The 18,733-nt window shown below is 37.5% G+C and overlaps 1 protein-coding gene across 23 annotated transcripts in view; it reads right to left on the bottom strand.

Moving 5' to 3' along the window:
• Positions 1-114: 114 nt before the first annotated feature.
• Positions 115-18,733, bottom strand: part of CASK (calcium/calmodulin dependent serine protein kinase) — a 243,228-nt gene continuing 224,609 nt past the window's right edge. For 9 of the 23 annotated variants that reach the window (XM_030019535.2, XM_030019542.2, XM_030019549.2 and 6 more), the window contains 6 exons: positions 13,698-13,778; positions 13,526-13,606; positions 9,884-10,086; positions 7,560-7,643; positions 5,184-5,210; positions 115-1,514 (listed from right to left, as the gene is read on the bottom strand). In XM_030019535.2, coding sequence (XP_029875395.1) covers positions 1,338-1,514; positions 5,184-5,210; positions 7,560-7,643; positions 9,884-10,086; positions 13,526-13,606; positions 13,698-13,778 — 653 coding nt within the window. In that variant the 3' untranslated portion in view covers positions 115-1,337. The remainder of the gene's footprint in view (positions 1,515-5,183; positions 5,211-7,559; positions 7,644-9,883; positions 10,087-13,525; positions 13,607-13,697; positions 13,779-18,733) is intronic. The other 14 variants (XM_030019539.2, XM_030019548.2, XM_030019553.2 and 11 more) reach the window with 3 other exon arrangements.

Raw genomic sequence — 18,733 nt, 5'->3', positions numbered from 1 at the left:
TTGCCCTACAAGGGCCTTCCCTTAACGGACTTTAAGAAACCTTTTCTCGTGCATGAGTCACTGATTTGCTCTTGAAACTCCCTGCGATGAAATGAAGGACCCAAAAGCATTTAATTGTTGAACACATAAAAGGAAGTATATTTAAAATAAAAAAAATTGGTCAGACTGTAGAGTCAATTACCATTTTTAAAGGAATTTACAGGGCTGTTGTAGATGAGTCTTTTGGAATAGTCAGTTTATCGCAATGCCTAAACTGGTTTCTTCATTGCACAGTATTTTCTTTTAAAATGTGTGCATCTTTAAACAATTACATACATATTAAAAATCAGCATTTCTTTGCTTAAACTTAATTAAAACGTTAATACTCTCAGACAACACAGATCTGAAATGGTGAAACCAGTAATTGCCCCCTCCCACCTTACAACAAATTAAATTGAGACAAAATTACAAACACATTTCACTACATGATTATTATTAATAAAAATCAGTTTTTTTTTTTTATAAAGTTGCCCAAAATGCAAGGGATGTGCATAGGTTTACAACTTAGTCAGAATAATATTTTACTTTATTCCCTTGGGTACGTGTTCCCATGAACGGAATGTACTTTGCTGTAGATTACAGGTTTTATCAACACAGATACACCAACGGCATGAACGCTTGCGACTGTCCACATGCATTAAGAGTCAAGACCCAATTTCAAATTTCTAAAAGTTTTACAGAGTTCTTCAAAGAGACAGTATCACATTATCTGGATGTTACACAAAAGTACTTAAAAATACTATCCTAGGAAAAAAAAAGCGAAAAAAGGCCTTTAAAATTTATGAATTTGTTTCGTAACCACTAGACTAATTACTTCAAATAAATAAAGGAAAGCAAAGTATTCCAATCAAAAAATCAGACTCTAAAAAGAATGTAGTGTTCCACCCCCAAGTTAAGGTAACAGAATCATATTATTATTACTATTAAAATAGATTATAGAAAGCAGCATCTATTTTGTGCAGTTTTTAGGGGCCCTTGAAATAAAAAGCTATGATTTCCAAAAATATAACATTCCAAAGGACTGAATAATACATATATTTAAAGATACATTTTATTAAAGTTTAGGAGAAATGATTAAAAAAAGATACTGTCTCTTTAAATTAGTGTTTAATTTTTTTTTTCCCCTCCTCCTATCTATTCGGACATGACAATAATTATATTTTAGGTCACACTACATCTAGGTAGTCTCTAGGGGCCAAGACCTGTTGACACAAGGTCAATAACGAAGAGGTTTTCCATGTATGAGGTGGTTCCCAGTAATGACAGATTTTTTTTTTGTCAATTCTCTCATGACCGGTCTAGTAGACCCAGGAGACCGGGACCCACTGTGAGGCTGTACACACAAGCTCGATGGCTTCCTCCAGGTGCCTGATAGTTTCATCAATCTCATTGTTGATAATTGTTAGGTCAAAGTAGTGTGCATATGTTCTCTGTAAGATTTCAGACTCCTTCTGCAGGCGCTGAAGAGATTCATCCTGTTCGGCGGTCAGAAAAGAAAATGGGAGAGAGAGAAGTTGGATCCTTTCGTACTCTTCTACAACAGCTTTCTAACTGTTGCTTACAGAGAAGGAAATGGGCCAAAAAGTCTTGGGGAGGCCTAGGTCGTTTAGATCCCCCACCTACATCTACGGAAATCAGAGGGGAGAAATGGCACAATTTCTCTCTCGAAGCTGACATTCAAACAGCACTCACTTACTGACATTACTTGAGACAAAACACAAGTCTAGCATTAAAAAAGCAAGGCAGAGGATGGAAGCTTAGAAAAGCAGCACAGACATGAGCAACAGAGACCATATATGAATATAACGTACAAAGTGCACAAATATGAGCTATTGGGCCTATGTCCGGGTAAGAACACGAGAAACAGGAGAGGGCGTATTGTCAGGTATCAGCTGTTCCCAGTTTTGGTCGTGTTTTCTGTTCAACGTCAGTCTTCAGGATCTACTTCCTTTAATACTCATTTACTGATAAGGAAATTCTCACTCCGCATTACTCTGCGGTTCCTATTTCAGAGCATGCCACTTCCAGCATCTCTTAGGGCGAGATCCTGAAGACGAACCACGCGGCCCGCGCTCAAGAAGGGCCAGCGATGGCAGGCGGGTGCTCTCCATGGCTTTGTGTCAGTGTCCTTACGCAAACAACCGCATCCTACTTGGTGGGTGTGCTACTGGACTCTGTGCAGCCAGCAGCGCTACAGCGATGGGCTTTGTGAGTGAGGTCTGCCTCTCTGAGAGCGCGGGATTGCAAAAGGCTTCTTTCTACGGCTCTGCAGCAATTTTTAGTTTGAATTCTCTTCCCGCAAATTCCCTTAGAAATTAAAAAAACCCCCCAAAAAACATTTGCTGCTTTCAGGAACCTTGAAATAGCCACTGGAAAGTAATCAAGTCCTTCCTGCCCCACAGGTTTGGGGTGGATACGGGGCAAAATTACATATGAACAGTATAGACTCCTGCTGCTCTAAAGTATCTATAGGGTCACTCACCCTACTTGATCTACCAACTGGGATACACTTTATTATAACAGAGTTTTAGGCTGCAGGAAGTATGGACGCAGTGCCTATAGCTGTTTTCAAAGAAATTATTAGCTGATAAATTCTGTTCCCAGAATAAGAGACTCCCCTTTTTTCTGTTTAAACTTCCAAGTATTTGTAATTACAGTGACAAGTAGCTGTGGAACAGCAGCTTTCAGGTCCTCTGAAGGGAACAACCTGCACTGAGACAGTTCTCCTTCCCTGTAGCTATGAAACCAGCCACTTCTGGAGGAGAAGTTCTGTACCAAAGTTACAGTTCTGCTTCTCTCCTGAAGCTGCAGCCTCAGAGGAGGGGGGATGTTGCCTTCACTTGATAATCACTACAGATTTCATTCAAAGTCAGACAAATACTCCTCACATGCGCTTCTGTACAAGGGATGCTCCTTGTATGGACGGACCGTTACGCATCGCCAGCGATGTCTGGAACTTCCACAGAAAATACCAGTGCATGCAAATTTAATTTATGGTATTAACAAATTGGACAATATGGATCAATACTAATATTAAATATTTTCGTGGAAGATTTCATATGGCCCAGTGTCTTTAAGCCAAAAACCTAGTTAGGTAAACTGCCAACTTCTCATAGATTCCAAAAGAGACAGCAATTTATGTCAGCAGAGGATCTATACTTTTCTGCTTAAATTAACCTACAAAGGAAAAAAAAATCATAACTGTCAAGCAGAATATTTTCAGTGCTTTAAACATATCTAGCTAAGACTAATTTTATATTTAAAGCTAGTCTTAGCAAAATCATATTGCACCTTTAAAAGAGTTTTAATCTCATGGCACAAGGCTAACAGTACCTGAAAAACCCCCACGAAGCCTTAGAACTGTTAACTCATATGTAGCTTTTTAACTGCTATTCAGATTTCCCCACAGTGTCACCTTTACCTGCAAGAATGAACTTTTCTCACTCAAGCATTTTATGGTGACTGACAATAAAAATCTGAAAAACTTACAGCTATCTCATCTTAAAAACAACAACTGGTAGGTAGAGAAGAATGAATACTAATATTTACCTTACACACATAGATGTCACAAAACTAAGAGTTTCAAGAATTCATTAAATTTTAATATTTTTCTGACTTAGCTTCTCCTAGATCCAACTTTACTGGGATCACAGTGGGTTGTATTTTGGAATATCTAGATTTCCTAGCCTGTTGGAAATGTAAAACATTACTTCTTTCATATACTTTTAGGGGCTGTATTAAGTTTGGGATTTGTACATTCAAAACCACGTCAGACTTGGCTAAGTGTTTCTTCTGTAAGTCTTAAATGCCAAAGTTCATCTTCGAGGCTAACACTTCCTCAAAATTTTTGCTGTAGTAAGTTCCTCTCAATTTCTCTAAAATTTCTTAATTAAATTTTGAATAGTGAACATCCCAGATTATTCTCCAAGAAGAATATTCTCCAGCAGTTGCGCTCTCAATAGTGTCAAGAAAGAAGGTATTTATCAAAAGGTTCAGCTAGCTGCAGACAGACAAATGAATCGCCACAACTTCAGTAATTTCAGTAATAGGCATTTTATGTGGGTCTAGTTGCAGTTTGTCCATTATTGGAACAGACTTTTCTTTCCTGTCGCTAGAATTCAGTTCACTTTGCTAATCTTCTCTCCTCCTGCACCATAGCTGGGACAGAAAGGAGTGAAACACGGCTGTTATCCACAAAATCTCTCCCACGTGCATAATGGCCACCAGTGATATCTTCAGTCTCTGAGGGCTGGGTTTTTTTGTCCTAAATTACGTAGGACAGTAGCTGCTGCTCGTGACAGTCAAATCACAGCCTAACAAATTACTAATAATCCCTTCTGAGGCTGTGAACAATGTCTAGACACACCATCCGGCCTTTGCCAATTTTGCTCCAACAGAAAGAAATTCTCCTCAATTTAAACAGCTGGTGGACTGTGAACTCCTTAAGAAAAATTCCTTTTATTCTTTGGCTGTAGGAAGGGAAGAAGCATAGCTAAAAATTCAGATGAATTTGGCTCAATACAGATTTACATGTGGCTCAATAAAGATTTAGATCAAAAAAGTGGAGCCTGTCAACTCCTCATTGCTGCTGTCTGGGCAACGGGAGGTAGAAAACAGCTGGAGGAAAGAGGAACTACTTCAGTGTTTCCTGATATGCTCTCTCCTCTCCCTGTTTTAGCACAGCAATAATCTGTTTCCTTTGTGATTAGACAGGTGGGTACACTCTGGGAGATTTCCTATATGATTTAAATTGGTTTTGTGCTTTGCAGAATTGCTCATAGTGCACTGCTATATTCAGTTGGAAAGCATAATATTTTGTCTCTTAACTCTTGCTGTGGGGTCCTTGATTACTGAGATATTTTTTGTGGTCTGTGATAGGCTAAAGTGTCTCGAGAGATCCTTTTAAGATCAGGCCTCTGCACTGATTTTACCACAAAGTTCAGATGTACAGCTGTAAGAGTAGAAATTTTACTCTCTAGTTTCTTTTTACTAGTGGATAATTTTAGCGCAGATATCTGAAGTCATTACTACATTAAATTTTTATTCCAATGGCGAAAGTAACGTTGAATGGGAACGAGCATATCTACATTCTAAAACTACTGAAATAACCAGGACTACCTTGTCGGCCCCTAGCTGGTACTTACAGGCAATTTTCTGCACCATTTTGGCAGCTATGTACAATTAGTACGAGTGCAGGAAAATGAAAAGAAAAGCAAAGATGAAATTTAAGAAAACATAAGGGGAAAAAAAGGACAGTCATTTACAGAAATGTTCTCAAAAAGCGTAAGTAAAATAAACAAAACAGGATAAGAGGATAAACAGAAAGGGATACTCATTATGCAAATGAACCTTTCAAAAAGGAAGCATGAATGGGAAATATGAAACACACACTCTCCACCCTTGTTTGCTGCCTTGCAGGCTGCTAACACACAGACACAATTGGCGTTATCTCCCTTCATGCAGCCCAGCAAACCTTGGAAAATAGGATCCTGTATTTGGGTAAGGTCTGTTGCTATTACATTTCCTGCCCCTCCCTTTCCTTAAGTTTAATTGATTCATAAATTAGCATGCTTTATAAGTGTGGCCTCAGTTCAGCAATTCATGTGCCTGAGTGAAACCCTGCATGCACAGAGACTTTAGTCACAAGAGCTTAAAATAAAGACACAGTCTTACAGCATGAATGCAAATATTTAGAACATAATACTTTACCTCTACTAATATTTCTTTGGCATGAACAAATATTTCCCCACCACTACTATAAAAGGTACATTTCTGTCCTCTTCCTAGTGTACCACGGAAAATATTTTCTCCCTCATATGAACTGTCCCAAATATCTCTGCATTATATCCTACAGCTGGAAGATTAAAAGTTAAGTACCACTGGCAGGTGAGTGAGGCCAAGGAAGACTATTTGGGAGCTGAGACACAGGTATGGAGGCAACAAACCCAGGCGATTGCATAATTCCACAGGGTACCTGGCTGCCCGAGTGCTGCTGTAAGCACAATGCTTGCCCGATACATCCAAAGAACGATTCTAACTATTTTTGAAGCGATGCCATGCCGTTTGCTTGCATAAAGGCGAATTCAGTGTAGAATACAAAATTTTAGTATTTTCTCAAGATCATACTGATTTACAGCATATGCCAACACCAGCAGTTAGACAAACTGTCACTTCACTAACATAGCAAATTGTGATGTTCTGAGACACCTTCGTCTGTGTACTCCTGACATTTACCAGTTAGGGTATGGGTCGATAAGACACAGTGAAATGACATAACTTACTGCTGTGAAAGTTAAAAGTGCCTTCTTCCCCTTCCCCTCTCTCTTCCTGGCTATATGCTTTCACTGCTTGTTCTGGCATTGGTGCTTGTCAGAGCTTTTGTGAGCTGCTTGAAAACTGACAAAAATCCAATTTAGAGCTAAAGTAGCTCACTAAAGGATCTGGTGAGTGCCATGGCCAGTGCAGACTGGCAGTATATGTCCTAGAAGCAAGTTAGAGAGAGTCCCTCCCTTCAGCAACAGTGAACTAGTACAATGCCTCAGCTGCCAGTAAAATTGCAGCTTGAGGCCAGTATTTTTCACTCTCCACTTGCTATTTTAATAATCATTCGGGGCATTTGCATTTAAATATGTTTGTCTTATTCCTTATTTTCCTGCAAGCCTCTGCAGCGATGTCACAGTTTCATACTTATGATACTGTGATTACATTTCTATAGAAACAGGCTGTAGAGACAGGGCTTCTGACTTTATTTTTTGCATGATCAAGGAGACATCTAGGAGATTTGGAACAGATTCATGGTCAAATCCAATTGATTAAATACCTTAATATCATGGTTTAAAAAAGGCTGAGCAGATAAAGTGTTTGTATAAATACCGTTTGCCCTGTTGTGAGCTAAATCCAGAACCGCTTGATACCATCTTTGAAATCAGTAGCAATCTGCAGAGTGGATACTCTATAAAAACCTAAGTAGGAAATTCAGGATGTGGACCTCCATGAATACTTAACATTATTCCACAAGCAATTACCCCTTTGGTCAAAGCTTCCAATTCTTAGAGAACAGTCTTCAAAATTAATAAGCCTATTTCTGATATATATTTGCTGTATAGAAAGAATACTAAAAGATAAAGGTGGGATGACAACACAGTCACGCACACCCATTTCTTCAGTTCAGGCCAGCTGTAATCTAGTGCTAGCACTGCAGCTCAGAATTGAGTAATTTGTGCTAATGATTTGTTGAGGATTTGGAAATGGATCTTTGAGCTAGGGCAGGGAATGAAATAAAAGAATTTGTATTTTTAGAATACATCATGTGGATATTTCAACTTGAAGTTCATATTTTGAATTAGAAAAATCAGTTAATAAACAATAAACACATCTCAATCAACTTAATGATGCTGCTATACAACTGTCTTTCTGCCTCCATTTACAGACAAGGAAATAATTAAAGAGTCTTATCTGCATATTTGAATCTCATCCTTAATTCTGTCTCTGATAGGACATTAGATTGCAACATGCCATACCTCATTAATGCCTGGGGTAATTGTAGGTGCAGCAATAAAAACAACAAAAGGAGCAAACTCTGCAGTTCTCAGGACCTTCAATGCCTAGGTGAAAAAAAAAATCAGATACTTTAGAAGAACCCCTCAACAATCAATGCGAATAAGTTTAGTCACACGAGCAAGAGATACAAAATCCTGATTTACCAATGCTGGTATTTGTTTTTAACTGATCTGGAGTCAAGACTTCAGTAATACAGACACTTGGCTTTTTGCATTATTTTACATTTTTGGTGGTCAAACCGTGTATTTATCCTTAATTAAAGAGAGTTTTCAAGACAATGAAAGCTTTGGCATTTTCAGAGAGGCTCTTCCCATACAGTCTCAAAGAGTGCAGAATTCTGTTTTCATTTAAACTAAATGATTAACACCAGGTAAAAAAATTCACTCATGCCATAAATAGGGAAAAGAGCCAACTGTATTTTAGAATAAATATTAACTAGAATATAATTTTTTCTGACTTTTTCTACCTACCAACACTTTTTTATTATTTTCTGAAACAAATGAAAATGTGATGTGAAAGGTTCAAAGTTTTTAAAAAGTAAGCATAGTGAGGTTTTAAAAAAGTGAGCCTAGCACTAATACAGTAAATGCAGCACCAACCCCCTGAACCGAATCTGTGCAAAAGAAGAGTTCTCATTAAACAGTTGACTTAGTCATAATTTACTGAGTGACACACAGAGCTGCCATATGTGAAACTCTGGTACAGATCCAAGCTAGACTAAAGTGCAGGAGAGCAAGTAAACATACCTCAGCTGAACTCAAATGGGTGGACAAGATAAATAAAGACTACTAAAGGTCAGTCTGTTTTTGCTCCTTCCACTTCCTGTCTTCTCCAAAGTTTTTTCTTTTTAAAAAAAAAAAGACCAAACAAAACCCCGCAATCCATCCTTTTCCCAAGATAAAGAGGTTTTAACCTCTGCTGCTTGAAACCCACCTATATATATACGTCATCTACGCCCACCTCCTCTAAAAAAGAGATAAACCCCGTATGTGAAAGTCAAAAAACCTCACATAACTAAGAGTACACAAGGGAAAACAGGCAAGTGGTGAACATAACTAGGAATAAGTCCACAAACAGGCTGGCCTTAATGAGCTGAGATGGATGCGTGAGGAAGCTGGTTAAGAAAGAGGCTTGCTAGACACTGGAGGAAGTGTAGCAAAGGCGGCTGTTACCAAATGTAAATATATTCTAACAAAGATTAAAATGGCTTCTGAGAATTGTAATACTTCTGAATAATGCAAGTTGAAAAGGTTTCTCAAGAGAGTTTGCTTTTAACAGCTGCTCCATTTGAACTAACTACAAATGCTGCTCTCCCTGAAAACTGTTAAATGTGGGCTTTTATTTTTCAGAACAGCACCACACCAGCATACTATGTTAGCTGTCCTAAATAATTTAGTCAGGTATCTTATTTCTGCTATTAAATTCTTAATGAGTTTGAACTTCTTGAATCCATTCACAAAGAAGAAAGAAGGCAGCAAAGTTAAATAGATAACACTGGTCACAATTTTAATTTGTCTTTCCTCCCATTTCCTTCAATCTGCTAGAATAATAAACATCACATTTGTCCATATTCACGTTGTTCCACTTAACAAAACATATAAACACATCCCTGTGAACTGAAAAGCATGACTACATGGATGTTTCAAAGGAAAGATATCAGAATTTTCCACTGAAGATTTTATATAATGAATGAACAAACTACTTAGTGTTTCCTGAGAGCCTGATTTTCCTTCCTGCCCTCTTCTGAAAAGTTTAATACCGCAACACAGAAAGGAGTTTATAAAGTAACAACACTGATCTGGTCATTGTGCAAACAGGACCAATATCGATAACTGACCACAAATGCTTCTGACCATGCTCAATAGTGATATGGAGCCAAGAGTCAGTTAGGAACAAGATTACCCTCTAATACAGCATCGAAGAGAAATTTTTGAAAATATCGAAACATTACTCCTGGCAGGCAATGCCAATCACTTGTTTTGATATGTTTCACTGGACATGAGGCTAATATAGTAAAAAGTCACACAGTAAGTAGATTTTCAAGCTACAGTGGTTGCATACCAAGATAAACTATGAATTTGTTTCTGCTCTATGTCCTTCTAACCAGATGATTACCAGAATTCTACTTCACAGATTGATACCTTGGTGTTCCAGGGACTTTTGTTCCACATTACTGTATGCATTACTTATCTATTGTGCGATCAATGAAAATAAATAAATCTCAATAAAGTAAGGTTGAAGGATTTGTGATGAGTCCCATTTTAATATACTTCTAATTAGTTACCTGAGGTTCTACATCAAGTATTGCAATTAGTCCCTGCTCATGGATCTTTCGTATTGTTTCCAGTTTTGTCCCATACATTGCATCCTCATGGCTGCCATATTCCAAATATTCATTGTTTGATATATCCTGCATCATTTGGTCATGTGATACAAAGTAGTAATTTTTCCCATTTTCTTCATCTTTCTTTGGAGGTCGGGTCGTGTCTGAAAAAACAAAATAAAATTATTTTTAGTACAAAAGCAATATTAAGCTTATATATGACTTTTTGTTTGGTTTATCAATACTTATTCACTGAATGATGACCTGTCAAATCACATATAGAACAATGAAGCATGAGCTCGAGGTAGGCAGAATAACAGGGGCTGGGAAAAGCAGGAGTCAGGGGGATGTGTTTTGGGAAAAGCAGGAAATGAAGGGATGTGGAAAAGGTAAAAATCAAAAGGTAACAGAGGAAGAACAGAAGGTCATAAATAACCTTTACCTGGTCAGGACTATAAGACTCTATCAGCTGCTTTCAACAGCAAACAAAGGGCACATCTCACAGTTTTTATAGTTTCTAAACAATTCAATTAACATCTCCATTTTACCCCAGGGGCCAGTACTGGGCCCAATCCTGTTCAACATCTCCATTAATGATCTGGGTGATGGGGCAGAGCGTACCGTCAGCGAGGATGCCAATGACACCAAACTGGGAGGAGTGGCTGATGCACCAGAGGGTCGTGCTGCCAGCCAGAGGGACCTTGACAGGCTGGAGAAATGGGCTGACAGGAACCTCATGAAATTCAACAAGGGGAAATGCCCAGTCCTGCACCTGGGGAGGAACAACCCCATGCACCAGTACATACTGGGTGCTGACCAGCTGGAAAGCAGCTCTCCAGAAAAGGCTCTCTGGGGGGTCCCGGTAGAACATGAGCCAGCAACGTGTCCTTGTGGCAAAGAAGGGCTAAAGGTATCCTGGGTTGCATTAGACAAAGTATTGGCAGCAGGTGGAGGGAGGTGATCCTTCCCCTCTACTCAGCACTGGTGAGGCCACACCTGGAGTGCTGGGTCCAGTTCTGGGCTCCCCAGTACAAGAGAGACATGGACATGCTGGAGAGAGTCCAGTGAAGGGGCACGAAGGGACCGGAGCATCTCTCCTTTGAGGAAAGGCTGAGAGAGCTGGGACTGCTCAGCCTGGAGAAGAGAAGGCTCAGGGGGGATCTCATCAATGAGTACAAATATCTGAAGTGAAGGCGTAAAGAAGATGGAGCCAGTCTCGTTTCAGTGGTGCTCAGTGACAGGACAAGAAGTAATGGGCACATACTGAAGCACAGGAGCTTCCACGTGAACGTAAGGAAACACTTTTTCACTGTGAGGCTGGCTGAGCACTGGCACAGGTTGCTCACAGAGGTGGTATAGACTGTCCATCCTTGGAGACATTCAAAAGCCACCTGAACATGGTCCTGGGCAACTGGCTCTATCTAGGTGGCCCTGTTTGAGCAGGGGGGTTGGACCAGATGACCTCCAGAGGTAGGGATCTCAACCATTCTGTGATTCTGTAGGCCATCTGCTCCTCTTTTCCCCACAGGCATGCTGATATCCACTTGCTTCTCTTTCTTCTAATATTCCCTTACAAACTGATTCGCTCTCATATTTTTCCACTATCATATTTATGTTGGTGACATATCTGAAACACCACATCTCTTCCCAATCTAATCCTGTATCTTCCAACAACCCTATCATAATTTCAACCAAAGTATCCAAAAATTGAACTTATCTATTTTTAATTATACCTATTACTGTTCTGAGGATTAATTAGCAATGTTCTGAGGATTAATTAGCATATTTCAAAGATGAAAAGTTCTATAGAAATATTATAGTTCATAGTTATTATTTTAAGGAATTCAAGAACAATGGGTTATATAAACCATATAATATCACTATTCTACTCACTGCTGCCTCAGGTCTACTGAACTTATATTTCCCCCAAATCCTCTTCTTTTGTAAAAACACTTCTGTATTTTCCTTTTCCTTTCTTTAAATTAAATTCTTATGAGGTTTTCTTCTGAGTGTGAAAGTGTAAGTCTAAAAAGTGGATGAGGGCCTGATTACTTGTGGTCAAGAGAGATGAAAGCTACTTAGCAATAACATACTTTTCGAATATATTGCTTCTGCAGACCTATGTGGTAAGAGATGTATGGCCTACTAATCCTTTTAATTAACTACCACTGTGTGTGACATGACCTTTATGGTCAGGTTTTCAGTAGGTAGCTAATTTCTTCATAAAGCATTCCCCAAAACTTCACACCCAACTTAAGGCCTACCTCAAAAGCTGCCTAATCCTACCATGGTATTGTAAAAGAATGCAGAAAATGCAGTAAAATCCATCCCTGAGAGTTGGAGAGAATAAATTCAATTACCTAGAGTCAGCTGAAAGACAGATCAGGTTCACGTAATACTTAAAGTGTACGTGATATATTTTATATGATCTATTTATATCACTACTAACATAAGGAAGTAATTTGGGTCTCTAAACACCAGCATAAAGTGCTATTTTAAATGCCCTAAATGCCTTAAATCTGAAATATCCATATAGGACTATTAGATGTAACACAGGAATCAATGGAGACCATTGCTCTTCTGGAGTGGAGCTGGAGGCCAAGTGATGTCTAAAACAGGCATCTAAACATCAAACTGATGCTTTAACACCTGAATTTCATCCTGATTTGCAGTCTAGTCTTTTTAGTCTTCTCATATAATCAGTGAAGCAATTTCAGTGCTTCCACAGAGCAGGAACCTAATGCAGGCAATCTAAGGCATGGTCGTCATGGTATAGGCGAGTCCATTTTCATAGGTATTTGAAGATAAATTAACTAGTTCAGCTTCTACCTCCCCACAGCAATACAGTTAGTACTTGAGAGAGACTGGGTGAAAAGCATACTGTAAAGCATTTATTACTCTTTGTTTTAGTTCTTTGTAATGGAGAACATATTTGCTGGGTTACTGCTCCCTTCCCCCACATAATCTTGTCTGTATTGAATAACATAGGTACAACATACATCACATACTCCTGGCACCCTGCTTTTAAAGCATCTAATCCAGGATTTTAGTGTCTAGATATAAACAGTAGCGTGACAAACAGTGCAGTTTCACATTGCTGCTGGTGTGATCTAATGGCTCATGCTTTCAAAAGGGCTAGGTCTTTCTGTTTTCCTTCTGCTGGCACTGGTCTTTGTCTTAACTCCTTAGCGAGCAAGCCTGGGGAACTTAAATCAGCAGCCAACTAATCCTTTTCCCCTTCCAAATAGGGAAACAGGTAAGTTCTTAAAAATAATACTTTTCAGCAACAACAAAATCCTTATAGGTAGAAAAACCCCTAAGTTTCATTCTAAATTAACAAACATTTGGGGTAGAGAGAAGTATGCTTAACAAGAAGTTTTGTGAATACTAAGAAACATCCAATGTAAAAGTGGTGCTACTTACAAGCCCCCCCCCCCGCCCCGTCCTGAAAAAACAAAAGAAGAAATATACCCAGTCTTATCACAGTTCCCACCTTTAAGATAGGATTCGTCTCAGCAGAACTGAACACATGTAGCAGTACAATGGGTGTGTTGTCAAGGATGATACAAACAATTTTGCAGTACATTGAACACTGCTACTTACGAGGAATGGGGTAAGCAAATCTGTCCGGGTGTTTTGTGATGAGTGTGTTTTTTATGTGTCTTCTTCCAACACCGTGTGCACCTAATCCACAACACAGAAATGAATTATAAATTTTCCACTAGAAGAGTTTCAAACCCATGCTGTTACGTTCAGAATAATAACTCAAAATTACCTAGTAAGACTAGTGTTTTCCTTTTGAATGCTGGCAGTTTTACTACTTCTTCATATGTGACGAGATCTAATTGATCAAACACTAAAACACAAAAGAAACCCCCACAGGGATAAGAAAAAAAGGCATATTAAGCGTGGTAATTAATTGTGCTACAAATTATAATTTTAGCAAGTTTTAGATTTACAATACAACATCATATGTTATGGAAAATAAAACGATTTCATTATGCAATTTTAGCAAAAGTGTTCGTTTAAAAAACTGTTAAAAAGCAATAACAAAGCTACTGAAATGCTCAGGAAAGTTTGCATGTCCTTTCATGCAGTATTCAGCAGACCACAAAAATTAGCTAAAATGGCATGCCATTCACGTTTGCATTCCTAAGAAATAGCAATACTAAATAAAAATCTGTAGACAGTGACCAACATGAATACAATATGAGAACATCTATTTACACTAAAGATAGGGATACTTTCATAATCATGTTTTCACAAGGTCTATGAGAAATGTATAGAGAAGACTGTTAATACTTTGTGGTATTTAGTCTTCAAAACTACTACCACATTAATTGTAATTAGAGTTCTCTTTAAACACACGTGCTAGTTAAACTGACATGCTTTCAAAACTTGTGACAGAATGAAGAGTTCTAATGAAAAGTGATGGCATTACATAAAAGAACCTCCACCATATTTAGGGAAAAATTGTAAAAGTATTATTTCAGAAATAATTTCAACTGCAGTTGAAATTGGATGAATTCCATCATGCCTATCAATCTATTGTCAATTGCCAAGATATATAATGATTGACAAATCAAGTTTTGTTCATTGAAAACAGCTTATTCCTCCTGTGCGCAATAACACATCATCTCTGGTAATTCTTGCAGAATTCTAATGAAAAAGAAGCCAGGAGGCAGTTAATTATACTTGTAAAGATTACAGCAATCAGCAATTGTGAGCAGAATAACGAACAAGAGTTTTCAGTTCTGTATTTATGCACGATATAAAAAGAAGGGAGGAGAGACTGCATCTAAAGTATGGGATCTTTGAGTGTTTCCAAGTCCTAAGCTGGTGTATTCACCTCAACTATATCCCATCCATCTTTTAGGATGAGTCCGGATATATCCCTGTCCCTTTCCCCCTATCCAAAACCCCTTAGGAAAGCACGCAGTGGCAGGAGCTTTAGTTTGCTTGCTCCAGAAGTCCCCAGCCACCACGATCAGCATTAACACTGTGGAGCCTACCAGAAAGCACATGCTCTTTGTACTAAAGTCCCAGTTAAAGCAGCAAAGGGTTTAACTTTATGTATTTCTTTTTATAGGGCAGATTTTTCAGTTCAATGGCAGTCTTTTTACCCCAGAGAAAAAGTACATCTACTTCAATTTGGTCAAAGTACAAATTAGTCAATCGTCGTACTCAACTCTTTAAGACCTTGAAAAGATACAGATATGAAAACTTCCTAGTCCATTTGAAGCATTTTGAATTTCATCCTAAAGAAGAATCTCTTTCAACCTTTCCCCAAATATTACAAGCAAGAATTTAGTAATATTTTTCTTCCGTTCCACAAACATGGAATTCTTACTGCTGTCCTTTTTGCAACTTCACACTATTTAAACTAATTAATAAATAATTTCATATTAGAAAGGGTTAAAGATCTACAACATGTTAAACAGTTTTACCATGCTAACCATCTAGGCCTGCAAGTATCTTTTCCCATTAAAAAATAATTGAAAAAATTAATCCTTTATTTTCTTCTTGAACAAAACCACATTATGTTAGATACAAACAACAGGAACAAACAACAGAAATGATACATATTAATGCCTTCATCACAAACCAGCAGCATGGAGAAGATGTGTTTCAGTCTACATGGATTTAACTAATGATTGTAGGGTTTTCAAATGCAAAAGAAAAATGATTAATTTTTTAATATACACAAGATATGAGGAATACAGGGCACATTTAAAGACTGAACTTTAATGCTTCTGTGTTACTAGCTAATAAAGAAAAGGAGTTCTTGAAAGGAAACAGTAAGAAGCAAATAAAGAGGCATTGTCACTTGACAGGTTACTTACATGCACAGAGGCCATTGGGAGTAAGACAGCATGAAAAATGTACAGGGGTCATTGAGATATGGCTTGTAATATATTAGTAAAATAAAAAGTATATGCACAAAATAAACTTTACCATGCAATAGTCTAAACACAAGGCAAATAAATCACATTAAGAAATGATAAACATATTTTATAAAAGCTTGGCAATTTTCTACATTATGCATAATATGAAGCATAGTTCTAGTATGTTCTAAAGAGTGTTCTTTTATGAAGTCCTGCAATAACATTTCGGTAAAATAAATAAAAAAATATATCTAGATATCACTGCAGTATATCTCTAGAGCATTTATAAAAATGTCAGTGAACCTAATAATGAAAAATATTTTATTTTTTCTGTGGGCTTTGGTTTAAAACTGACATTAAAATGATAAGATGTATGATTGTGAAATTGTCTCTTGAAGGACACAATAATATCAAGTATGGAGGAAAGAAAAATGGGATGATATTTTTCTTGTAAAGGAGAATATATTTGCTTTTAATTATAAAAACTAACCGAAATATTCTCTTTACTTCATAAACTACGTCTGATTTGCAGAATAATTTCATTTCTAGTTCCAGTAATATCCCAATATATCACACTACAATCTAAGCTCTCAAATCATTAGCTAGCCACACAAATCTTAGCTGACTATGAAGTATTTTACTAGGTCGTTTCTCAGCACCCCAGTTCAGTCTCATCCCTAAGACAAAAATAACAGGGAAGTCCAAACAGATTACATACTGCTAAATGATTTATTGAATTTTATACTAAAACAGAAGAAAAATAAATTCTACTTTATTGTAAGAGCAATATTTTGACATCTGGATTAGACTTCTCAGTTCCAAATTAATTATACTTATTTTGGAACCGACAGAAGAAAAGATCTGGTTTTTATTCCGAGACAGACACACTGAAAGCTTGCAAAAGCCAGCGTTGCCGTATTTCTGACTAACAATACCAGACATGATAGAGTAGTTCAGAGAAGGTAAATTCAGTACCACCTTAGTTAAACTTAAACTCATGCGAGCACCATAGCATTTCAGTGAACCTCTTTATATCCTACATTTGTCATCATTCCCTGGCATATTACTGGCATCACCTGTAATAACTCAAGGACACTAAGATCAATAAACATTTCTAAGAGAAATCTTGATTCCAATCTGCATTTTCATTAACTTTTTGACTTCTTAGGGGGAAGGGGAGGTATCAGATGGTATTCTGAAACGAACAGTTTCTTTTATGGTCATTGTGATAACTTTTAAAGTTCATGTTTCTAATTTTTGGCAAACACCGTGCTCTGATGTAAAGTGACTAACAGCACTGATAGTGGCAAGCACTGAGGCAGGCAAACTGCGACTCCAAGTGCTGTCAACCTTCTCCAAAATGTCCCCACTACATCAAGATAGGAAAGTCTACATTACCTTCCTTTCAGGGATTTAATTGATAGGAACTCTTTGGGCTAGTTTTGCTCCTAAAGTACTGCCTGCTCCTTCTCCTTCCCTGGCCATCCTCCTTCCTTTGCTTATTCCTTTGTAGCATGCCACGCTTAGTCACACTGACATTATTAACTCTGTTGTTGCACTGTGAACTGTATTAAGAAATGTGTCTGCCCTAAAGAAAAAGAATCAATGTTTTTTGTTGGGTTGTTCTTCAGCTAATCCATTTAACAGCGTGGCCACGCAAAGGTATATGGCCGCACCTGAAGGGAGTAGCAATGCTGTGGGAATGTGTGCTGGGAGCAACTGATAATACTTTAAAAGCAGTACTGTCAAAGACTTTAGGTCATATAATCCACGTTTATTCTCAACAGTTTTTGTTAAGGTCATAATTAGTAAAACATGGTTTACTGCTACCGGAATGAAGTGGAAACATTAAAACAACCAGAATACTAAACCAGCAAAAGGAAGAAAACGAGTTAAAGCTTTCAGTCGCTACTTGTAAGGGTTTTCAGGGTAAAGCGTAATTTTATATTTAACTGTGAACATCTGAAATGTGACGGTGAATTAAGGACTATAAATGACAATTACTGTTCTTTGACTTTCTTAGATTTTATTTTCAAATGACTTTTTTAAAAGTAAACAAATTCTGTAGTACTGCTATATTATGAGCTCTGATACTGCATACAGATTGTACAGGTAATGAGAAATGCAAAAATAGAGATTTATATTGTTTGATTCATGCATTCAAGAATGCAACTGAAAAAAACCCAGAAATTAATTCAATATATAAAATACTTTCATTACACTGTTTGGACAGGTATGTGTTTTAATTCTAATAAAAATCTCTGCAAGTCTCCCAAGAGACTACAACAACATACTTATCATTACAGTATGTGATATCAATGCAAATCCAACAGAAACAGCTTCAGCACTTTGAGCATTTTATACTAAAAGAAAAAAAGAACTAAATTTCGCTCATGAATGAAGGGGTCTTCCTTCTTTACTACTAAAACTAATGACTTTTGCTCAGCAAGGATCTCTTACTCTACACTTCTACTTTCAAAATTTTCTAAAACAATTCATTTTTTCAGCAGTCTAAATAGAAAACAAAAACTTAGGATTCAGGCAGAAATCACTGCAAGGATAAACTTCTGCAGTTTGTTCTATTTGGTAACTGTAAATAACACACTGACTACGCAATGGCTCTTATTCCACTGCCAGCTGTAACGCTTCAAGAAAAATATCCTTTCACGATGTTTTCACACATATGATCTGTAACTATAAACACACATTAACAAGGATGCTACTGAAAAGTCTTCTGTAGAGCACAGTACAGTTACATAGACTGCAAAATTCATATCCTATTGGTTTCTAGTGCTCCTTCAAATGTAAAAACCAAAACAATGTAAGCTGTTAGGATACATTATGATGCATTTATTTTGTTGCAGCTTGCCTCTCACTGATTAAGCTGTATGTTTAAATAGCAAAACCCGAGCACAGCAATGTTGGC

The sequence above is a fragment of the Aquila chrysaetos genome, chromosome 7 (genome assembly GCF_900496995.4).
Source record: "Aquila chrysaetos chrysaetos chromosome 7, bAquChr1.4, whole genome shotgun sequence".
Classification (NCBI taxonomy): Eukaryota; Metazoa; Chordata; class Aves; order Accipitriformes; family Accipitridae; genus Aquila; species Aquila chrysaetos.
Note: the sequence above shows the minus strand (reverse complement) of the source record. Positions and strands in the feature narration are given on the sequence as shown.